Here is a 24,366-nt window from a genome sequence, read left to right on the forward strand (position 1 = left end):
GGAAATCCGGCGTTTATCTGCCTGATAAGAATAACTCGGAGTGTTTGTCTTAGAAATGTAGATTTCCCGGCTTGCCGCCAAACATTAGATCCAAACCTCCAGGAGAGGGACCCGGGCGTCTGTAATTAAGACCAGGGGCGTTTGCTAGCGCAGCTCCTTATTCCCGTATCCCGTGCACAGGGCGGCTGATGGGGGCTCTCGGATCCGGTTCCCTGCTTCCCTGTCGCGGAGCTGCAGTTTAAAGAGAAAGTGAAGATGGGGGAAAAAAAAAAAAAAAAAAAGCAGTGGAGATGCCGGGGATTGAACCCGGGGCCTCATACATGCAAAGCATGCGCTCTACCACTGAGCTACATCCCCAGACGCTAATACCCCTTTCCATGAATGGTGATACAGGAAATCAGGCCTTCGCGCTGCTTACGTATGTTCCAAGCACATTTCCTCGTTCCTGAATGTTCTGCGCCTCCACCCCCTCAGGGGGGGCATGTCCGCGGTCCGGGAGGCGGCCCACTGTCAGAGACACCGCCCTTGTGAGGAGCCTGATCTTGAATGATAGCCCAAGCGTAAAGTCGCTATATGGGACCATCTGCACAGCAGCAGGTACGGTAGTCCTCGTTAGTATAGTGGTGAGTATCCCCGCCTGTCACGCGGGAGACCGGGGTTCGATTCCCCGACGGGGAGGCCAGTGCACATTTTGTGTGACAGTCCAAACGAAAATGCAGGTGTCTGGCTCGTCGATAAATAAATAGGAGAATATGTACACCTCGCAGCTGTTATTCTAACAGTAGATTAGGGCGTTGCCCCTTGCCTGGAACAAACATGTTTCATGAGTGAAAAAACCTAGGTGGGAGCTCAGTGTTGTGGCTCTGGTGGGTTAAGGAATGCCCTTTCTCCTTTTACATAAAAAAAAAAAAAAAATTAGATGCTCATCTCCCGTATGCGAAAATAATTTATGGGTGGATTAAAAATGTATATATATTGTCTCGGTTATCTAGTGCTGCCATAACACAAATCCCACAAATGGATGGCTTCCACAAAGGAAAATTTATTCTCTCACAGTCTAGGACGCTAGAAGTCAGAATTCAGGGCACCAACTCCAGGGGAAGGTTTCCTGTCTCTGTGGACTCTAGGAGAAGGTCCTTGTCATCAATCAACCCCAGTCAAGGAGATTCTCAGCACAGGGACTCCGCGTCGAAAGGACTTGCTGTGCCCCCGGTACTTCTTTCTTGGTGGTATGAGGTCCCCATGTCTCTGCTCCCTTCTCTCTTTTATATCTCAAAGGAGATAGACTTAAAAACACAGCTGAATCTTTTAGATTGAGTGCTGCCTCATTAAAATAACTGCCGCTAATCCCGCCTCATTAACATCATAGACTCAGGATTTACAACACATCAGAAAATCACATCAGCTGACAAAATGGTGGAAAATCACACAATACTGGGAATCATGGCCTAACCAAGTTGACACGCAACTTTGGGAGACATAGTTCAATCCATAACATATATTCCAAAGCGAAGGCAAACTGCTCACCTCGCTGCCCTTGCTCCTCCACCCTCTCTGTACCTCTTCCAACCTCATTTTCTTTCTGTTCCTCCAACAAGCCAAGCTTGTTTCAGCCTCAGGGTCTTTCCACTAACTGTTCGCCCTGCCCAAAATGCCCTTCCTCCACATCTTAACAGGAACTTCTCAGGTCTCCCCTTTTACTGTTTCCCCACCCCAGATATTCCATCTCATTACCACGATGTATTTATCTTCTTACCATTTGCTATTGTACCACACTATCTTGTGAAGGTATTTGTTGATGGCCAGACGGTCGTTAGGTGCTCAGCAAGTATTTATTGAATAACTTCAAATAAGGAAGGACCTCCCTCCTCCCACTCCCTCATCCTGTCCCAGACAACACCGCATCCAGCCACCTACTTCCCAAAGGGAAGGGAAGCAGAGAGCCAAGGCCGGATATTGACCGTCCTGTAGGGTCGCTTTGAGTTGGAATCGACTCGATGGCAATGGGTTTGGTTTTTGTTTTGGTTGATTTCTTAATACCTCAAAGCTGAGCAGGAGCCCAAAGGCGTGGAGGCCATGTTTGGAGGCCGGATGTGAGTCACTTAGCGCCCCAAGGAAAGCCACATTCTGGTCGGTGTGTCCTCCCACAGGCCTTGGTGTGGTCAGCATCCCTGTCACACCTTAGGCTGTTCCGGCAGCTGCACCCAAAGGTGACCTTATTCTTTTGCGCAGAGAAGCAAGCTTGAGAAGGTGAGCTCTGAGCCAGGAACGATTCAGTCATTCGTTTGTCGTTCGTTTACTCAACAGATATTTATTGAGCACCTACTATGGGTCAGGCACTGTGCTAGGCACTGAGGGATACACTAGTGACCAAAGCAGGCGATTTCCTTGCTTCTCTTGGGGCTGTCATTCCAGCTGCGGAGGCAGATAATGGACGAAGAAATCCGGAAATAAGCTAACAATATATAATTAGTGGTTCTGACCGTGTCGGGAGGCGTGATCAGGGAACGTTTCTCGCAGGAAGGGCCGTCGCACGTAGATGACACATTCCAGACTACCAATATCAAGCCCAAACCGGCTCAATAGCAAGGGCCGCGGGAACGACGAGGAGGAAGAAAAAAGACAACAGTGATCTCGGTCGCCGAAATAGCTCAGTTGGGAGAGCGTTAGACTGAAGATCTAAAGGTCCCTGGTTCGATCCCGGGTTTCGGCAAGCGGTTGCCTTTTCTTTTTCTTTCCCCTCCTTGCCCCTTCCTTTGCGCGAGAGAAAATCTTTTTTTTTTTTTCTTTAAATATACGAAACTGTTTCTTTCCAACTAACAAAGGGATTTAATTTTATTTTAAAAAGTCCCGAGTAGTATCCATGGGAAACCAGAGAGGATGGAAACTTTCCCCAACTCCTCATTTGGGGAAAATTTAACAAAGACAAGTTTTTCTTGGCTCCTTTTATTTCATACATTCTTCATTAATTTTTGCTTTGCGTTTATTAGTTTCTGTTCTCTAAACTCTCACGGCTAAATCAAGAGCTGAGCAGGAAACTGACTCCTTAAAAAAAAAAAAAAAAAAAAAGCCTTAAGATAATATTAAGTCGGTGTTTTAGTTGTTTTGTACAATAGTTATGTGTCTGGGCCACATGTATACCTTAAAAGGAAGGCTTGAGAGCTTCTTGACGTGGCACGTCCTCGTTAGTATAGTGGTGAGTATCCCCGCCTGTCACGCGGGAGACCGGGGTTCGATTCCCCGACGGGGAGACCGCGGGATGCGTTTTACTAATTTTCTTAACTTTTAAAGAAAGAAACTCATCATTTTTCCTTGGAAGAATAAACCCAGCAACCAAGCGAAATTCGGTCTTGCGATTTTCTATTGACTTTCTGCATGTCTCAGTCACGCTCTAGTTTCTCAACGGTTAGCTACACGGTTAAAAAAAAAAAAGACAAAATTCTCACATTTAAGCGTTTTTTTTCCATTCCTTGTAACCCCACAGCTCTGCCATAAATTTTTTGGTTTCTGTAATGGTTTCCCAGAATAAAATAGTCAGCTTCTAAGGTCAGGGACTGATCAGTCTGCTGCAAATGTTTTATCTTATGTTTTGGTCTAGCCCCAATGCTGGCTCTCAGAAAATGTTTATGGGTTTGAGATGGTGAGGTGAGGTGGCTCCAAGCTGAAAAGTTTTCTTGTCTTTAATTCAGTTTCGGACTCAACTTCCTGAATACAGCTATGATCCTTCCCAGGCTCCTATTCTTTCCTTTGTTTGTTCATTTATTTCTTCACATTCATTCCACAAATATTTTCTGGGGTTTGTCTGGATTATGTGGCAGGCGTGTTGTAGGCATTGAGAATATAGCAGGGGACAAGACAGACAAGGCCTTGCCCTGCTGAGCTTGCATCTAGTGAGGGACACAGGCAGTAAACAAGCAAGTAGTATAAAGGTAGGTTTACTGTGTGATAAATGCTATGAAGAAAATCAACAACAGAGGGTTTGACAGGGAAAGAGTGGGATTCGTAGGCCCCCACAGAGAGGTGGCCAGGAAGGTTTTTCTGAGGAGGTGATATTTGTGCCAGTACTTTGACAACGAGAAGAGGAAGATCTCAGGAGCAGCATCCCAAGCAGCGGGAACAGCAAGTGCAAAGGCCCTAGGTGGGAGGAACGTGGCCAGGAGGCCGTAGGTTCTGGAATGCCCTAAGGGAGAGGGGTAGGAGAGGAAGTGGGAGAAGTCAGCAGCGCCAGCCACGTGGGGGCCTTGTAAACCACGGTAAGGAGGGCGGATTTTATTCTAAGAGTTTTATGCATAATCAGGTGAGTTTTAAGCAGATCACTCTGGCTGCTGTGCAGGTGGGCAGAGAGAGGAAGCAGAGGCACCTGCTGAGCCATCCCTTGGGTTCCTCGTAAGTCATATTCATAATAACACCACCTATGGCGCCATCCTTCTGTTTCGCTGGGAGTGGGGAAGGATACCCTTCGCATGGTCTCCAACTTCTTTTGGAGGAAGTGGACAGAGGGTGCCTTCCACAGGAGCCGCATTCCGCTCACCAGAATAGGGTCAGCAAAGCATCAGTTAACCCCTGGGGTGAATATGAGTAGCAGCACCCTTTCATAAAAATAAATTTAAAAAAAAAAAAACTGTTGCTGTTGAGTAGATCCCAACTCACAGCGATCCTATAGGACAGGGTAGAGCTGCCCCAGAGGGACTCCAAAGCTATAATGTTTACAAAAGCAGACCACCACGTCTTTCTCCCACCGAGTGGGTAGTGAATTCCAACTGCCGACCTTTACGGGTTAGCAGCCTAGCGCTTAACCGCTTCGCCACCAAACAATATTTATTATAATAATAACTCACGTATCAAAGCACTGTTCTAAATGTTTTATCTTTAACTTACTGAATTCTTACAAGGACCGTATGACTCCATTTTACAGATGAGGAAACTGAGGCCTGGAAAGTTAAGTAGTAACAGAACCGTAGCTGCCCTGTACGGAGTCAGTGCCGCCAGGAAATCTCCAGCCCTGGTGAAAAGAGGTGCAGACTCTGTTTTCTGCTCTCTCCAGGTCTCTAATCCACTCCTTCACCTCTGAATGGCCCCTTGATGATTTGAAGGGCACTAAACCTTGTGGCTTCTCTGCTCTCTTCTCTAGTGTGCTTAATAAGCTCTCTTGAGGAAGCCAAAGTACCCAAACCCATTGCCGTCCAGCCATTCCAACGCATAGCAACCCTATAGGACAGAGTAGAACTGCCCCATAGGGCTCCAAGAAGTGCCTGGTGGATTCGAACTGCCGAGCTCTAATCTAACAGCAGCCAACCACAAGGCCACCAGGGTTTCCCTCTGAAAAGCGGAGATGCTAATTCATAACGACTTTTTTCGGTAGAATACCGCCTCCTTCCTCTGAATTTAAGCCATGGTTCTGGAGATTGGATCTATTTCTTTTTAATTTGCCCATTCTTATATTTAGCAGCATTTCTTTCGGGGAAAAAGTCTTCAAGCAGGTGTACAAACGTCAAGGTCCCTGAAAGTTGAATGGTTTTAAAGGAAGAGAAACCAGAAATTTATAAGCGGTAGTGCAACCGGGCAAAGTCAATTTATTGGAAAGAAACTCATTATCCTTTCCCCCTTTTCTGTCATGGGAGGTGCAAATTTAAGAATGGGTTGGTTTTGTTTGCTCCTTGGTTCTGGTATTGACCAGCATTTTAGCTGCAAGGCTATGAAGAACTGACTTGTTTGGGAAACATAAAATGATATAATTTGGTTTGCTTTTGTCTTAACGGCAGCTAATAATAACAACATCCAATTAAATATACAAAAATTTAATTCAGGGGTAAAAACAAAACAGGTCAAGAAGAGAGCATAGCAAAGATTTTCAAGAAAACCGTAGTTGTGGGTGGGGGTGTAGCTCAGTGGTAGAGCGCATGCTTTGCATGTAGGAGGCCCCGGGTTCGATCCCCGGCATCTGCAGCGGTTTTTCTTTTATTTCCATCTGTGGTTTTCTATCAGAAGTTCAACTTGAAAACACCATGGACGTCATTATCATAAATTACTTTCCCACTTCGAAATCTTTAACACTCCAAATGTATATTAGTTGGAACAGGCAGGCAAAGAGGAGTAGTTGGCAAAAAAAAAAAAAAAGGCAATAACGTAATTTGATGGTTGAAAGCACCGCAAAAATGAGTGGAATGATCAGCTGGGGACTTTACTAAACGTTTCCTGGCATTGTGACAGCTGTAAAAGTCCTCTTGACTCATTTCTGGCCATCAGAGTGCGAACATGGAAGCCATTTCAAGGTCTGAGCCTTTTTGCCGACCATATCCTTTTGTGTTTTCAGTAATAGCCGTTTTTGGAGGATAGGTTAGTTATCTAGTATTGCTGTAACAGAAATACCACAAGTGGATGGCTTTAACCAACACAAATTTATTCTCTCACAATCTAGGAGGCTAGAAGTCTGAGTTCAGGGTGCCAGCTCCTGAGGAAGGCTTTCTCTCTCTGTTGACCCTGGGGTAAGGTCCTTGTCATCAATCTTTCTCTGGTCGAGGAGCTTCTCAGAGCAGGAATCCTGGGTCCAAAGGATGCGAGCCCCTCTCAGTGCTTCTTTCTTCATAGCACGAGGTTCCCCTCCTCTCTACGTGCTTCTCTCTTTTATATCTCAAAAGAGATTGACTGAAGATACAGCCTAACCCCATAGACCGAGTTTTGTCTCATTAACATACCTGCCTCTAATCCTACCTTATTAACATCATACCGAAAAGCAAAACCAAATCCACTGCCTTTGAGATTCTGACTCATACAGGATAATCACGTCAGATCACAAAATGGAGGACGACCACACAATACAGGGAATCATGGCCTAGCCAAGTTGACACACATTTTTGGGGGACACAATTCAATTCATAACAGAGGGAGAAAATTATGAATTAGTGGGTTTAGTGCAAAAACTGTTTATATTTGTACACTATCTGAAACCTGGTATATTTTAGCACTAAAATTAAAAGAGTTACTTTTATTGAAAGAAAGGATTCTATGGGAATAGTTCTTTGCTGTAATAATGAATTTCTCCCCTCTTCACATCCATTCTCTAATTTGACTTGACCTCATAGTGTTAATCATAAAAATGTCAAAACTTAGATCTGGAAGGTTCCTGAGCCCAAAGCCTTCATTTTTGAGATAAGGAAACTGAAATTCATGAAATGACTCACCAGTTAGGTGGTGGCGCATTGGTGACAGCTTGTGTCTAACAAGCTTCAGTAAAGGTTATTTCTCCCTAAATGTCAAAGTTCTGAAGGAACAAAACATTGAGGTGATTCCTAAGGCGATCAAGCCTAACACAAAACTAATCATATGCTTCTGGTTCACTTTGTATCTTGTACGTAACTGTTTCTAATAGTTAACTGAAAGGGGAAAAAAAAATACCCTAAGAAGTTGGTGGTGGTAAAGTTTTGTTAGGAAATGGAGTTTTCTAGAAGAGTTATTGAATCGTTGAGGAAAAAGAAGTTATTCAACTGTTAAATATTATCTTACATTTTAAAAAGCAAAGCCCAAATAGGTTCAATAACTTCCTGAAGTTCATAAGGTACTATTTGACAAATTTGGAGACTAAAATTTCAGTCTGATTTTCTGACGGGCGGGAGATAAAATTGGTCATTTTTAAGTTGAAAGAGTTTGTGGCCTGCCACACAATTCAAATGTACCTGTGTAAACAGGAAAATGACAAAATCCCATGGGCTTTATTTTATTTTTTTGCAAGTGTTCTAACCTGCAGATCTCCTTGACAACCTTTTTTGGTTATATAACCAATGACAAAGCAAGGCAAACTTTCTCCATCTAGCTCTCACATTTCCTCCTCTCTCTTGGGGGAAAAATGTTTGCTGACTGTTGCGTTCTCAGACAGTTTTAGGATGTTGAATCAAGTCACATACAGGGCTGTGACCTTCAGGGGATCTGAAACCTTTGGGGGAAAGGAAGAAAAGCAGACAAACGGGCACCAATCCAACTGCCCGCTCCCCACCCCCACCTTCAGGTGCAGCCAAACACCCTGGCCCTTTGTGAGCTCAGCCCATCACGTGCGCACATCTGCTAGCCAATCCTGCCCTGTTGCTGGGCTCCTGTCACTTTTCCATTGGTGCCAGCTCTGAAGCAATCTATTCTGGGATGCTTGCAAAGGATGGATCTGTGGGTGGAAAGAACTGGAAACAGATCCAATGACTAATCCTGCTTCTCGCACATTCTAGTACATTGCATTGTAGGTCAGGGGTTTTAGGTTTTAGGAACGTGACTTGATACCTGACTCCAGAGTCCAAGGGGGACATTCAGACTTTGGGCCTTGGTGGCCTTCTCAGCAAGTAGAAAAGCAGTTGTAACAACAAATCCTTCTGTAGAGCAGCGATTGTCAGTCTCAGCCCTGTTGACATTTTGGGCTGGATAATTATATGTTGTGGGAGGCTGTCCATTTTAGAATGTTTAGCAACATCCCTGGCCTCTCCCCACTAGATGCTGGTAGCATTCCATAACCCACAATTGTGACAATCAAAAATGTCTCTAGACATTGTCAAATGCCCCGTGGGGGACAATATTGCTCCTGGCTGAGGCCTACTGCTCTAGGAAACCACCCACCTCTTTAGGGAGGCCATTGCTGTCCCCTAAGCTCCTTCTCCCCAACTTCAGGGTCCTCAGGGAAATGTTTACTTCTTGTTTGTTTCAACGATAACCCACTCTCGGACTTAAAGTTAGGGAATACGGGGGTGTTTCAGAGATTTTTTCTGCTGGAGACAATAAGTACCCTCCCAACTAACAGGAACTTTATTTTCTTTGTGGAGGTAACCCTTGGCCTAATCCTTTCCTCCTCTTTCTTTTTTCCTCTTTGCCTTCTCTTCCTCCTCTTCTCTCTCCCCTGCCTCTGAAATCAGGGATGTTTTTCTCTGTACCTTTTGACTCTGAAGATAACCATGTCACATAGCTCGTGACTCAGCCTTTAAGCAACAAGAATTACAAGACTTGCAACAGCCAAAAGCAAACAGGGTGTGGTTTGAAGCAAGGCCTGGTCACCTTAGAAAGAATCTGTTTTTCGTTCCTTTAACCGAAATTTAAAGAGAAATAACCTCATAGCGAACCTCAACTTTTTGTTTCTTTAACGTCTCTTTCCAGAAATTTAGAGAGAAATAACCTTCACAGAACTCTGTATTGGAAGGCATTGAAAATGGCATTCCATTCTTTATAACTCATTTTTAATTTTCCAGTAACACATTACTTCATTGTCTTGGAAAAATGCTTAAAATTACAGAGGTTAAAATCTATTTTGAACAGCACTCAGATCTTTTGTGTTTTCATAAATACATATACAGGCAACCATAAAAAATATATATAGCATTTGTTTTGGTTTGATTAAAATTTTAAGTGTGTTTAAAAATAACGTCTGTAACTTAAAACAGGAATGTATTCTATTCCTGATAGCAGAAAAATTTTTTCAGTCAGCTGGCTCTTCTGTTTCTTGACTTTTTTAAGGTTAGAAATTAAAATACACACATTTGTAGATGCAGGGAGTATTTCTAGAAGAATCCAGATGGAACGGTGGCCAGAGAATTGAGGGGAAAGAGGTAGATTTCACTGTGAACTTCTAAAAACCTGTTCTGAATTCTCACCGTGTTAATATATTTTAAAACACTTAAAAAATAAGCTGAAGAAGTGACATAGAGATCATAAAAATAAAAATCTGGGCTGGTGATCGTTTTTCTTCTCTTGTATAAAAATGGAATTTGCCTGTGGAAGTAAATTTCATACTCTGGATATTTAAATTTTTTTTCCCAAAAATATACAAGGCTGAGACTCAATTGGTGTCAAATTTTAAAATGAGTCCTAACTGCGTTCGATTTCTGAGCTGAACTGAACATCAACAGAAGTGAAATTTCGAACGCCTCTTGTTTACAGTGAAGTGCAACCTTTACAAAAACCCAAGGCCCCAGCGAATAAACAGGAAGCTAAAGAACAGCCTAGAAATTTCTGTGTGTCAGCTTTCAATTCCAGCGCAAATAATTAAAAAAAAACTGTGGGATTTCCTTTCTTTTTCCTAATTCAATCCAGGCACGCACATTCATTTCTCCATTGGAAAACTGTTTCGTTTGTTTTTGAAGATTTCCTGTCCTTAGGACCAGACTTTAGTTGAGGCCTGGATTTAGGCCTTGGCCTTTGTCCTGGCCCAGAGGCTGGGCCGCAAATCTGAGATTTGTCGAGTCATTCGCCTTGTCCCCGTGCCAGCTCCGTGGGGGGTGGGCAGGGCCGCCTCAGCAGGGGTGCTGGGAACCCAGGGGACCCTCACGACAGGCCTTGGTGGTGGGGGGACACAGTGAAACAAACACTATAATTATTTCAAATGTGAACCAAAATAACGACCCCTGGCTTCGGATGGGGGCGGGGCGCGCCAGAGGGGAGGCGGACCCAGACTGAGGCGCTCGGCCCGAACCTGTCGCCCGCCAAGAGCTGGTGTCGCCAACGGCGGGGACGGTTGCTGTGGGGAGGGGGGGCGTCGGGGTCGGGCTACGGGCCACGGAGGCCCACCCGCTCCGGACACCCAGGCGGCTCCGCGCCGGGTTTTCGCGCCGCCGCGAGCCGCCCCCACCCGGCACCCGCTCCCTCTCCCTTCCCCCAAGGCGTGATGCGGTCACGTTCGGTCGCAGCGCACTGTGTACGCGCTGATTCCTCCGCCAGGCCCCTCGGGACGGTGATCCGCTGCCCACCCGACTCAGCCCGAAAGCCCCAGTCTTGACAGGAGAGCATTTTATGAGGGGACTTGGATGAGTTTGGGGTCTAGTTTTCTTTCTAGGTTGCCAAAGGGGCTGGGTAAAATAGTTCCTTCTCGGCGTTTCTGCGGAGGAATCTCCCTGGGGCGGAGGCCTGCTATGACTATATAAAGAAGCGCCGGGTGTGGTGCAGGGACGTCCGTCGAGATCGGTGTTCGTTTCCCTTTCTGTTTGCGTTCTCTGTTTCCACAGCCGCTTGGTGAGTAGGATCCTGCTACGCTGGCCCGGGAGCCTCGGGGCCGTCCGGCTGCGAGGGGTGGGGGACAGACAGTGCTGCTCGTTGCGGGCGAAGGGCAGCCGGGGCTTTTAGTCTCCTGGGTCCTGCAGCAGGGTGGCCGTGAGGGGGACGAACGCCGCAAAATGGCGGTCGCTTCTGACTGAAAGGTCGGAGAGAGGAAACTGAGGGAGGGAAGATTGTGAGGGGAGAGAAGCGCCAGGCCGCCCCCAGGGCTCAGCGGAGGGAGAGCGAAGCTCAGGTGGGCGTGAGCTTAGGCTTCTGTCGGGCGGGCTTGGGCAGGGGAACCTGACGTTGGCGTCTGAGTTTTGGGGAGTGACTGGGAGTAAAAGCCGGGTTGCCGGCCGCCGTGAGGCGCGCCGCCGTGGCCGGCTCTGCACCTCGGCCCCCGCCGGAGAGGGAGCCCGCGGCCGCAGCGCTGGAGCGTGACGTCACCCGCTCTGTTCGGCGCACAGTCTGGGGTGGGGCCGCGTGCCCGTAAATGTGTGGGGGAGCTTTGTGGCAGTCACGGGGCGACGCAGAGTGTGGGCCTGGGGGAGCCCCTGCTGAATCGACGGGGGACAGACGTTCTGGCGGGGGAGGCTGCCGAGTTTCTACGGTCAGGGTGCCTGCCAGCCTGCCTTCGTGAGGGGCTAAAATCTGGGGTTTCAGGTGATTTGTCATATCTGTTAGGCTTGTCACTGGTTATATCGTGAAGTTTTTTGGGAGAGAATTGTTTTGTTTTTTTTGGTCTAGTAAAAAATCGTTATTAGTTTTTTGGGTTAGGAACGTAGTGACGTTTGAATTACCTGCTAAAGTTTTGGGTTCTTTGTTTCTTTCTGTTGTCAGACAATGCAGATCTTTGTGAAAACCTTAACGGGTAAAACCATCACCCTTGAGGTAGAGCCCAGTGACACCATCGAGAATGTCAAGGCAAAGATCCAAGACAAGGAAGGCATCCCTCCTGACCAGCAGAGGCTGATCTTTGCCGGGAAACAGCTGGAAGACGGACGTACCCTGTCTGACTACAACATCCAGAAGGAGTCCACTCTGCACCTGGTTCTCCGTCTGAGAGGGGGAATGCAGATCTTCGTGAAGACCTTGACCGGTAAGACCATTACCCTTGAAGTAGAGCCCAGCGACACCATTGAGAATGTCAAGGCAAAGATCCAAGACAAGGAGGGCATTCCTCCTGACCAGCAGAGGCTGATCTTTGCCGGGAAACAGCTGGAAGATGGACGTACTTTGTCTGACTACAACATCCAGAAGGAGTCCACTCTGCACCTGGTTCTCCGTCTGAGAGGGGGAATGCAGATCTTCGTGAAGACCTTGACCGGTAAGACCATCACCCTTGAAGTAGAGCCCAGCGACACCATTGAGAATGTCAAGGCAAAGATCCAAGACAAGGAAGGCATCCCTCCTGACCAGCAGAGGTTGATCTTTGCCGGGAAACAGCTGGAAGACGGACGTACCCTGTCTGACTACAACATCCAGAAGGAGTCCACTCTGCACCTGGTTCTCCGTCTGAGAGGGGGAATGCAGATCTTCGTGAAGACCTTGACCGGTAAGACCATCACCCTTGAAGTAGAGCCCAGCGACACCATTGAGAATGTCAAGGCAAAGATCCAAGACAAGGAAGGCATCCCTCCTGACCAGCAGAGGTTGATCTTTGCCGGGAAACAGCTGGAAGATGGACGTACCCTGTCTGACTACAACATCCAGAAGGAGTCCACTCTGCACCTGGTCCTTCGTCTGAGAGGGGGAATGCAGATCTTCGTGAAGACCTTGACTGGGAAGACCATCACCCTTGAGGTAGAGCCCAGCGACACCATTGAGAATGTCAAGGCAAAGATCCAAGACAAGGAAGGCATCCCTCCTGACCAGCAGAGGCTGATTTTTGCTGGGAAACAGCTGGAAGATGGACGTACTTTGTCTGACTACAACATCCAGAAAGAGTCTACTCTGCACCTGGTTCTCCGTCTGAGAGGGGGAATGCAGATCTTCGTGAAGACCTTGACCGGTAAGACCATCACCCTTGAGGTAGAGCCCAGTGACACCATCGAGAATGTCAAGGCAAAGATCCAAGACAAGGAAGGCATCCCTCCTGACCAGCAGAGGCTGATCTTTGCCGGGAAACAGTTGGAAGACGGACGTACCCTGTCTGACTACAACATCCAGAAAGAGTCCACTCTGCACCTGGTCCTCCGTCTGAGAGGGGGAATGCAGATCTTCGTGAAGACCTTGACTGGGAAGACCATCACCCTTGAGGTAGAGCCCAGCGACACCATTGAGAATGTCAAGGCAAAGATCCAAGACAAGGAAGGCATCCCTCCTGACCAGCAGAGATTGATCTTTGCTGGGAAACAGCTGGAAGATGGACGTACCCTGTCAGACTACAACATCCAGAAGGAATCCACTCTGCACTTGGTACTTCGGCTCAGAGGTGGAATGCAGATCTTTGTGAAGACCTTGACTGGTAAGACAATCACCCTTGAAGTAGAGCCCAGCGACACCATTGAGAATGTCAAGGCAAAGATCCAAGACAAGGAAGGCATCCCTCCTGACCAGCAGAGGTTGATCTTTGCCGGGAAACAGCTGGAAGATGGACGTACTCTGTCTGACTACAACATCCAGAAAGAGTCCACTCTGCACCTGGTCCTCCGTCTGAGAGGGGGAATGCAGATCTTCGTGAAGACCTTGACTGGGAAGACCATTACCCTTGAGGTAGAGCCCAGCGACACCATCGAGAATGTCAAGGCAAAGATCCAAGACAAGGAAGGCATCCCTCCTGACCAGCAGAGGTTGATCTTTGCCGGGAAACAGCTGGAAGATGGACGTACTCTGTCTGACTACAACATCCAGAAAGAGTCCACTCTGCATCTGGTCCTGCGCTTGAGGGGAGGTGTTTAAGTTGTTCCCCCTTTTCTCTTAAGCTTTCAAGAAATTTCATTGCACTTTTCTTTGAATAAAGTTGTTGCATTCCAAAATACTGTTCTTTATTTTTAGTGCTAAGTCACGTTCCTTTGGGGCTTGGTTGGGGAATTAAGGTTTACGGTTTTTGAAGTGTTCAAGTGGGAACCTTGAGGAGGTGAGATGTTGGCCTTGAAACATGACCTCAATACATAAATTAAGTGGATGGCTAGAAATAAAAACTAGTGTATTGGGAGGTTTTTCCATATGTACACTAACATGGAGATTTACTTACAAGCTGTTGACTTTAAAAAACAGTGGTGTGGGGGTGATGCAGGGAACCTGAGAATGGGGAAAGTTATGGGAAGATCAAAAAAGAGGTATTTAAATGGGCTAGGAATGGTGGTGGGAAGGAGCTACAGAAAATCAGCTTTGATACATAAGGCAGCTCTACATAAATTCACACTGAGCTGTAAAAGTCATGATTTGGTCAGATTTAAAGTGGGGTGTATTCAACAAAGTATACTGATTAAACATGTTAGAAAGTTCAGAGGAATTGGGTAATTCGAGAATGAAAACTTTCAGTTAAATTACTGCTGGGATAAACTCGTCAAGATGGAACTTAGGATATGGTGTGAAGACTACATGTGAAGGGTCTAACTATTTTGATAATTTAGGAATATTACAAGGTGGTGGGTGAAGGAGTTAGGTTTTGGGCTGCGCAAATGTACGGTAGTGGTATCTGCCCCACCAAGTCAACATTTGAACATGGGATGGTGCTTGTAAGGAATTAGCTGTCTATCATACTGAGAACTGGAGTTGAGAGTTGTAGGGAAGCTGGCTTAGTAAAGAGCTGGCACCAGGCAGTGGGCACTCCAAAAATCATCCAGAGGCCTGTTGAAGGACCTGAAGGAAGTTTTTGACAAAAAGCACACCCTCTCCATAATCTCTGTGGTATAGGGAATTTTGTGCTGTTGAATTCTAAGAAAATACTAAACCCTGTGCCTCAGTTTACAGGAAAATGGGCGCCATTTGTGAAATGCGTTAATCCTATGTGTGTTGACAAGTGGCAGTTTATCACTTTTGACAAAAGTTACTCACTGAATTTCTGTAAGAACCCTGTGCAGTCAGCACATTGCAAGAAACATGACCAGAACCCTAGGAGCTCCACCACCTGTGATCAATCCCTATTGCTACAGTAGGGACTTGTTCTGTGGGGAGTATGTAAACTGTCATAGGGTAGAAAACATTCAATCTAGGCCTTTTAAGTGTATAGGTATTGCAAGTTTCTAAGTGCTGATTAGCGAGTATCTCTTGAAAAGGGTTCAAAATTAGACCCAGAAATCGAGTAAAGCGCTTCAGTGCCTCGTAATGCTGGGTCATCTCAGTGTTCCAACTGGGTGCGTCGTAGATGATATGGATCTTCCATGCTTGCTGAGAGCTGAGCCTGGTACTGGAGCATCTGGGCATCAGTCTTACCGACTGCGATGTAGGGTTTGCAGGTGGGGATGCTTACTGGAAACTGAAGATCATCCCTTGGCTATTGCAAACTACAAATTTTCTGGGAAGCAATTATAGGGGCTATACGAGCACATTAATACATGTATTGATACAGGAAGTTAAAATTCCAAGTTCACTGACAGGAAAAAATAGGAGTGTATTTACCTCTTAAATGTTCCTAATCATTATACATAGAAGTTTATAAAGTCAAAAAGTAATAGTAATCCACCGAAGTTCCTAACCAATTGCATGTTTCCCCTTTCCAGAAAAGAGAGAACTGCTTTTGACAGATTGGTTGTATTCTTTCAGACTTTTACCCTGTGCGATAAACGCATGCAAAAATAGGGCCATTTTCAACATGCTTTTTGTTTCTGACAGGCAGTTATGGACATCTTTGCATGTCGGTTCATATAGACCTATTTCAGTCTTTTTTCTTTAATATTCTTGCTAGTATTCTGTTGTATGCATGGTGCGAGTAGTTTAGCCTGTCCACCAAACATTTGTTTCCAGGTTTTTGGTATTACAGTACTACCGCAAAGTACTTATACAACTGTCTTTTGCGTACTAATACGACTTTTTGTATACTACTACATGCACACTCTTCTAGCCACACTCTGAGGGGTAGGTTACTAAAATTGTAACTGCTGAGTTACAGGAGTCACACTATCATACTGTTTTATTTGGACTTTTAAAAATGCAAAATGTGGGGTTTTTAAAGGGGAACTTGACAATAAATGCAAAATCTTTTTATAAAATCCTTTTAAGAACATACTTTAATGATTTTTAAAGGATAGCATAAATACAAGGGTTTTCTTCAATGAGATTTGGGGATAATTAAAAACGGCCAATTTTAGAAAATATTTTTGTAATTCACGATTATTGTTCCATGTCTCTTCTAATTAAATTTTTTGAATAGGTAATACTTTTCACTCATTTACAAACATTTAAAAGTTTTTTTAAACAGTGTATAATGAAAAGTGGCCCATCTCTGTCCCCCACCTACCCAGTTTCCCCATGCTTGTATTTACTTTCAGAGTTTCTCTATGCATATACAAGCAATATTAATATATGTTAACACCCTTCACACAAAAGTAGGGTACTGGTGTGTTCAGTCTGTCCTGTGCCTTCCTTTCTTCACTTTATATCTTCTATAGTTTTAACAGTTCTTTAACATCCTTTCATTTTGTATAAAGGGAGAAGGTCTTTTGTGTCATTTTCTCAAGGATAAAGAAAACTATCAGGGCAACAGAGTTCCTAGTGAACATTTAGGGGCCCCCCCAAGCAGTAAATACGTGTCAGGCGCTATAGTGATGTGATGATGAGTGAGAACATGTTTCTGCCATCAAGGTCTAGTCAGAGGACAGAGATGCTGGACTTTTTAAGTCTCACTGAGTGGTTGGTAAATCTGAAGGCATCTCCAAGTTTGGTTTCACACTTGAGTGCTAAGTAAGGATTCAGTAACATAGGCGTGGTCGTGTGAGTCAAATAAATCTGAAGAAAAGTGCGTTGTATTTATTTAAAGCAGTGTTCCTTTTACGTATTTTTCTTTCTGAAGGCACAACAAAATCCTCACCAAAAAAAAAAAAAAAAGCTATTATAAATACGCAACTTCCACAGGTATGTTATTCAGAAATTGGCAGGCGTCTTTCAATTAGTGAGTGGGCCAGCCAACTTAGCCTGCAGTGCTTCCACCTGCAGGAAGAGGGGGCTACCGGGACAGACTTTGGTTTTAGTCGTGAAGCCTGCAGCGCCCCCAAGCGGTTGTAGCGTGCTTTTATCTCTGCTTCTAAAGGCTGGTTTACTCATCAGTAAAAGTTGTTTACTGTCCCCCCAAACGCCTTTACTTCCTTTTTTTGCGTAGAATGAGCTGCTCTTCTAGTCTGGCAGCCCTCTCTCCATCCCAGCTGGAATTACTCCATAAAACCTATTGTAAGTAACAATTGTTCAGTGAAGACCCTCATCTTGTCATACTCCTTCAAATGCTTTCTTCCCTGCTTTCCTCAGCTGCTGGTCAAACACTTTCTTTTTCCCATGTTCTCCCTGGCATTTGCCACCTCCTTCCTTCACTCAAGCTGTTCCCGCTTTCTAAAATGCCACCACCCCCATCTCAACAAATCAAGTCCTACCTGAGGTCAGGACCTAATTCAAAAATTCCACAAAGCCTTCCACAACCATCCCAACTAGATACATGTCTTCCCTGAAATCTCATAGCTCTTTCTATTTTGTATTGAAGCTCTTTATTCGAATGACTTAGCTCTGTTCCTTTATTTCACAATAACCCCTAATTACACACCTCAGCAGGAGCTATTTGAGACTGTCAGGTTGAATGGGAGAGGTTTGAGACCCGACTTGTGATCAGATGGTCAAGAGAGGCCTTTCTGAGGAGAGATTATTTAAGCCGAGTCCTGAAAGGTGAGCTGGAGGTAGCTTTGGAAAAGGTGGGGCAGCAGAAAATAGTGCAGGAGCCCTGGTCCTGGGAAAGAGTTTGGCATACTTGAGAGAAAGGAGACCAGCATGGCCTAAATTGTAGTAAGCAGGCTGGGAGATGGGGCTGGAAGGCTTACGGCAAATACTGAATGCTTGGTCTGGAGTAGGGCCCAGGCATCAGCGTTAAAAAAAAATTCTGCTGAATCTAATTTGCCACCAGCATTGGAAACCACTGTTTTTATTACAGAGTTATTGTCACTAAATGGGTGAAATGCTTTTTAAATGAACCAGTGCCTAAGAATAGTCCTAAGGAATACCAAAAAAACAAACCCACTGGCATTGAGTCTATTCCAACTCAAAAAAAAAAAAAAAAATGATAGTGACCTATAAAAAAAAAAAAAAGAGTAAAACTGCCCTATAGAGTTTCCAAGATGTGCGTGGTGGATTTGAACTGCTGACCTTTTGGTTAACAGCTGTAGCTCTTAACCGCTGCGCCACCACAGTTTAAATCAGGTCCACTTCGTCCTGGTTAGAACCCTTGCTGAGAATTTGCATTTCCACCCCAGATATACTGAATCAGAATCTACATTTGAACAAGATCCCCAGGTAATTCTTATGTTTGAGGAATTTTGAGAACCACTGCTCTACTGGTGGTTCTCAGAATTGGTCCCTAACCAGCAGCATTAGCTTCGCCTGGGAACTTGTTGGAAATGCAAATTCTCAGCAAGAGTTCAAACCAGAACGAACCGGTTCGAAGCCCTGCTTCAAACACATTAAAAAATAGTAAATTTAACCACTACCAGCTACCATTTGGGATCTTATTTTTAGCAAGTGTAGTTACCCATTTAATTAAAGCTTTACTGAATCCCTGCTATATCAGTTAGGGTGCTTCCAGCTTCAGTAAGAAAACTTAACCCAACTGGCCTAAGCAATAGGGAAATAGATTCTCTTGGTAACGAGTGCTAGGTCAGGTTCTGCCTTCACTTTTCTGTGATTCCCTAATTTCTGACCTTCTCTGGGTGTGTGGCCTTTTTTTCTCAGGTTGAAGGCAAGGTAACTCAGCAGTTCCAGCCATCACATGTTCCACGGAAATGAAAGGTAACATCTCTTTCTTGTGACTCTTATTAACCAAACCAAACCAACTGCTGTCCAGTTGATCCCAACTCATGGTGACCCCATGTGTTTTAGAGTAGAACTGTGCTCCATAGGGTTTTCAATGGCTAAGATCTTTGGGACGTAGATGGCCAGGCATTTCTTCTGAGCTGCCTCTAGGTGGACTCAAACCTCCAGCCTTTCAGTTAGTAGCCATACACTTTACCTTTTGTGTCACCCAGGGACTCTGTGACTCTTACTAGGAGCAAGAAAATCTTTCCCAGGAGTCCCCTTGAGCAGACTTGTCTTCATTGTCCAGAATTGGGTCACATGCCCATTTTTTGTTGTTGAAATTGTATAAGCTTTTTTTTTAGTGCTATTTTTCCTCTTGTATTTAGAATACAAGTTTTAGGACAGGGAACAGATTCAGACACACACCTCTCTTCCTCAGAGATGGTCATAGAAAAACAGGACATATTTATAAACCGTCAGATTGATCTTAAAATGTGTAGAAAACCCCGAACTCCAGGGAGTAAAGGGTGAAGCTGGTTAGGATAGACTGCGGCAGGGGAATGACCAGTTTGAATGTGGGCAGGAGGGTGCAGGGAGGCGCGGCTCGGGCATCTGTGTTGGCCAGTGTGTAAAGGTCAGCATTTCCATTAAAGCCCATCTCACAAGCAAGTGTCCTGCCTTGGGTGTGATACCTGTAGGAAGTCCACCCTTTCACCTGTTTCCCCTCCCGGCATTGTTGGGGGCTTCAGAGGAATGCTCTCACCGCCCACAAATCTGTGCAAGTAGTCACTTGTCACTCCTGCCCCAGGAGATTCTGCCAGGGACCTCTTGCCGTCCTGTGCATGGCTTCCCTGGGCTGCTGCTACTCTCTCTGTGTTGCCTCAGGTGCCCAGGCTCTTTCCTCAGCTCCCCAAATTGCAGCCAAGTCCAGGCTGTGAGGTTTTTTTTCAGCCAGGCACAGGGGTCCTCCAGGGAAATTGCAGCGTAGAGAGGTTGCTGCAGGTGTTAATGCTTCTTCCCTGGGAGACCCTGGTGGGCTTTCTCTCCCTGGCCCTGACCTGGCATCCTTCCTTGTCTCTGGTGGACTTTGGGCTACCTCCTCCACAGCCGGAGTCAAACCCCATGCCTTTCTCTGGGTCCCAGTGTAAAGAAAAAAATGATCTCATACCCAGACGACAGCATCATACCCTCTCAGACACGGAATTCCACCCACAATGAAGACAAAGCTGACATGAGTTTGCAGGAATGTTAGCTTCTTGGACTTCACATTTCATTCCAGGATACAATTTTGGCTTTTCCTTTGGGCCGAAACACTCACTGAAGTATTTTCCCCAAAGAAGAGTTGTCTTTCGTCAGTGACAAGTTAGAAAAAAGGCTGAAAGCTTTCAAATAACAGCTTCCGGACAAGCAGCAAACGCTTATTTTTAAACCATCTGCCCGTGATGGAATGAGAGGACCCATGAGTGACCAAGGCTACCTGTTTTGTCTTTTGCGGGTGGGATCAGCGTCCCTGAGTCAAAGAGACATGAGGAGAATTGTTAAGCAGAATTGAGAATCTTCAAGAAAGAGAGGACAGGTGGAACAGTTGCTGAGTAGGTAGCCAGCCGTGTCTCCTACACCTGTGCTCGCTATTACCTACTGTGAGTACCTGTTGTGTTAGCTATATAATGCTGTGTAATAAATTACCTCAAAACTTAGCACCTTACGCACAAAGATTTTGAGGGTCTGGAATTCAAGTGTGGCTTAACTGGGTGGATTGGGCTTGGGTCTCTTGCAGTCTCACCTGAAGGCTTGACTGGGGCCGGAGGATCTGCTGCCAAGATGGCTCCCCTGCATGACTGGCAAGATGATGCTGACTGTTGGTACCTCTCAATGGTGCTGCTTGAGTGACCTCAAGACACGGCAGCTCGCTTGCCCAGAGTGAGTAATTTAAGCAAGCACAAGGTGGAAGACGCTATGTTTTTTACGACCAGCCTTGAAAGTCACTTACCTACATTTCTGCATTATCCATTTGCTTACACAGGCCAGCCCAGCTCAGTGTGGGAGAGACCACACGACTATGTGACTATCAGGAGGTGGGAATGTTGCTGTCATTTTGGATGGTGGGCACCAAACCTGCATTGAGCTCCTGACATATTATTATTATTTGATCCTGTCCAAAATCAATGAAGACACTCTCACGTTGTCTTGGTCTTTTAGCATCTACTTTCAAACAGACGTTATAACTTTTTAAATCAAAGTTAACTGCTTTTGTTTAAAAAAAAATTCTTGTTTGAGACCTTAAAATTTTTTTTTACCCAATACATGAAAATTATTGACTTAAATTTAACTATTTAAAAATTTATAAAAATGTAACTCGTCAAGTGCTACCCAACTCAACTCTGATTTCGGGAATTATATTTAAGGTGGATACATTTTACCACATGACATAATATGAAAGGTTTAATATTTGGCTGTGGCAGCCAAAGCAAGAACGTCTGGGGCCCACAAAGGGCTTAAAATGGCCCTGCTCTTGCTTTTTTTTTTTTCCTTTTTAAAGTGTATTTTAAAACAGATTGGAATTTTTTCTTCAAACGTTTTCTGGCCAAAAGAGAAATCTGAAACTTTTGGGAATAAATTGTCTGTGGCATCCACATGATAATTCTGGATGGAAGGGATGAAAAAGAATTACTAGACAACAGATCACTTGAGACACTGCTGTTTCCCTGGCACATAGCCGCATTTATTAAGTGTGGGATATAGCCTGTATGGGCTTGTCATTAGTAGTCCTCAAGACAAGATAGTTATAAAAGAAAAAAAAAAAAAAAAAAGCCCGTTACTGTCGAGTTGATTCTGACTCATAGCAACCCTGTAGGATCTTTAAATGATTCCTACTGAGCCTCCTAATTTGCTTGAAAAAAAAAAAAACAAAGCTAGATTAAGAGCCGTGTTCTTCTATTAGGCCTAGAACTAGAAGACGGAAGCAAAACACTGTGTTCTACCCTGCGATGGGTACTCTGCATCTGTCGGGGCAATTAGTAAAATGGCTGGGTTTTATGATCCAAGGCTTTGAATGAATAGTAAAGAGGCTTTTACATGAATAGTAAATTAATAGTAATAAGTAATGTTTTTACCCCTAAATACTTCGGCTTGGCTCTCCTAAGAAGGACATTATCTTGTATCACCACAATGCTATTACCACATTTAATAAAAGTTCATCCCATAATTTTATCTAAAGCATGTCTGTTGTAGGTGGTTTATCTTTTGAGCCAGGATCCAATAAAGATTGATGCTTTGTCTGAGTTATTCTATCACTTTTGTCTCTTAATCTAGAGTAATCCCCTGCCTTTTTTATTTCCCGTGACATTGGCGTTTTGAAGGATCTAGACCAGCTGCCTTAAGAAATATGCCACATTCTGGATTTCTCTGCTTGTTTCCTCGTGGGTGTGTGTCAGTTTGAAAGGTATAACATACAGTAGAAAGCGCTTATCTTCTCTTGATTTGCACTCCCTTCTCCACCTGTCCCTCCCTTTGTCTTTTCCCACTCAGGTAATATCTCTGCCATGTTTTCATGTTTAGGCCAAAAGTCCTGACCTCTCTGCTCCTCTCCCTTCTCTGGTCCAGTTCACCAGCAAATTCCATCCACACTGCCCCCAAAACTTACCCAGCTTCATCCCTCTCAGTTTCCCCTGCCAACACCCTCATCCGAGCCATCATTTTCTCTCGCTGACTGTCCACACTAACCTCCTCACTTCCCTCTCTGCTCCCAGCAGGGCTCTAGGCAGTCCATTCTTCTCTCAGCTGTCTGGGAACACGCAGATTTCTAGACTGCCCACACCCCTCATTCTTCCTTCCCAACTCCCTTTTTCTGCAAATACAACAACCAGGAGAGCAAAGTACATGGGATCTGAAAGGTCTAGATAAGGGGCTGAGCCGAGGGACCACCAGAGGGGAACCGTTTGCCGGCACACTCACCACCAGCCCACATGTCACTTAAGTCTTCCACTGCTTGCTGTTCTGCCAGTTCTGAGTTAGCTACTGGAAACACGAAGCCCTCCCCTGCTTAAAGCTTCCCGGAAGCCACCACCCCACTTAAAGTCCCAGCCCTTGGCCTTGGCCAACAGGGCTCTTCTCCTGCCATTCTATCCACCCCCCAATTCACTCCCTTAGCCACACTGTGTTTCGTTCTGCTCCGTGAACATGCCAAGCTTTTTCCTGCCTTGGAGCCGTTGTCTTTGCATTTCCCTCTGCCTGGAATGCCTCCCCTCCACCCAGATCTTCCTACATGCATTCGTTCACTAGGGCCACCACAGTGGGTAGCTTGAAACAACAGACATTGATTCATTCATAGTTCTGGAGGCCACAGGTCCAAATTCAAGGTGTTGGCTAGGTTGGTTCTCTCTGGAGGCTCTGAGGGAGAATCTGTTCCTTGCCTCTCTCCTAGCTTCTGGCGGCTGCCAGCAGTCCTTGGCGTTCCTTGGCTTGTAGGCACCTCACTCCAGTCTCTGCCTCCATCTTCACATGGCACTCTCCCTTATGTGTCTGTGTTTCCTCTTCTTATAAGGATACTGGTCATATTAGATTAGGTCCCACACTACTCCAGGATGACCTCATGTTAACTGGTAACATCTGCAAAGACCTTATTTCCAAATAAGGTCACATTGACAGGTACCGGGGATTAAGATTCAACATATCTTTTTGGGGGACACAAATTAATCCACAAAACCATAGACTCCTTCTCCTCTTCCAGGTTTCAGCTCAAACCTCCTTTCCCTGGTCACCATTTTAAACTAGTCCATCTAACCCCCCAGCAGTCACTGTCTTATCCCATTATCCAGGTTCATGTTCTTACAAGCAAAGACGTTACTTTGAGGACTAAGGTGCGCCTGACCCATGCCATGGTATTTTCAGTTGCCTCATATGCATGCGAAACCTAGACAATGAATAACAAAGACTGAAGAAATGATGTTTTGAATTGTGGTGTTGGCAAAGAATACTGAATATACCATAGACTGCCAGAAGAACGAACAAATCTGTCTTGGAAGAAGTACAGCCAGAGTGCTCCTTAGAAGCAAGGATGGCAAGACTTCATCTCATGTACTTTGGACATGTTATCAGGAAGGACCAGTCCCTGGAGAAGGACATCGTGCTTGGTAAAGTACAGGGTTAGGGAAAAACAGGAAGACCCTCAACGAGATGGATTGACACAGTGGCTGCAACAATGGGCCTAAGCAAAACGATTGTGAGGATGGCACAGGACCAGGCAGTGTTTCATTCTGTTGTACATAGGGTCGCTATGAGTCGGAACTGACTCCACGGCACCTGACAACATGTCCTTATAGCACTCATTACTGTCTGGAATTTTCTCACAAGTTGCATTCATGCACATTGTTAGTTCTCCCATCCATTAGAATAATTAGCCAACATCGATCTCGCACTCACAACAGACCAGGTACT

The 24,366-nt window shown here is 45.2% G+C and overlaps 1 protein-coding gene, 1 long non-coding RNA gene and 5 other non-coding genes across 7 annotated transcripts; 6 read left to right on the plus strand and 1 right to left on the minus strand.

Moving 5' to 3' along the window:
* Positions 1-271: 271 nt before the first annotated feature.
* Positions 272-21,870, plus strand: LOC135228214 (uncharacterized). The gene is made up of 3 exons (XR_010318545.1): positions 272-597; positions 1,057-1,212; positions 18,868-21,870. It is a non-coding gene; the product is annotated as an uncharacterized LOC135228214 (long non-coding RNA).
* TRNAA-UGC (transfer RNA alanine (anticodon UGC)) lies at positions 286-357 on the minus strand. Its single transcript has one exon. It is a non-coding gene; the product is annotated as a tRNA-Ala (tRNA).
* Positions 607-678, plus strand: TRNAD-GUC (transfer RNA aspartic acid (anticodon GUC)). Its single transcript has one exon. It is a non-coding gene; the product is annotated as a tRNA-Asp (tRNA).
* Positions 2,641-2,713, plus strand: TRNAF-GAA (transfer RNA phenylalanine (anticodon GAA)). The gene has a single exon. It is a non-coding gene; the product is annotated as a tRNA-Phe (tRNA).
* TRNAD-GUC (transfer RNA aspartic acid (anticodon GUC)) lies at positions 3,180-3,251 on the plus strand. The gene has a single exon. It is a non-coding gene; the product is annotated as a tRNA-Asp (tRNA).
* TRNAA-UGC (transfer RNA alanine (anticodon UGC)) lies at positions 5,875-5,946 on the plus strand. The gene has a single exon. It is a non-coding gene; the product is annotated as a tRNA-Ala (tRNA).
* On the plus strand, positions 10,842-13,976 carry UBC (ubiquitin C). The gene is made up of 2 exons (XM_003420277.4): positions 10,842-10,974; positions 11,839-13,976. The coding sequence occupies exon 2, from the start codon at positions 11,842-11,844 to the stop codon at positions 13,897-13,899; it is 2,058 nt and encodes a 685-aa protein (XP_003420325.2). The 5' UTR covers positions 10,842-10,974; positions 11,839-11,841; the 3' UTR covers positions 13,900-13,976.
* Positions 21,871-24,366: the final 2,496 nt, after the last annotated feature.

The sequence above is a fragment of the Loxodonta africana genome, chromosome 19 (assembly GCF_030014295.1).
Source record: "Loxodonta africana isolate mLoxAfr1 chromosome 19, mLoxAfr1.hap2, whole genome shotgun sequence".
Lineage (NCBI taxonomy): Eukaryota > Metazoa > Chordata > Mammalia > Proboscidea > Elephantidae > Loxodonta > Loxodonta africana.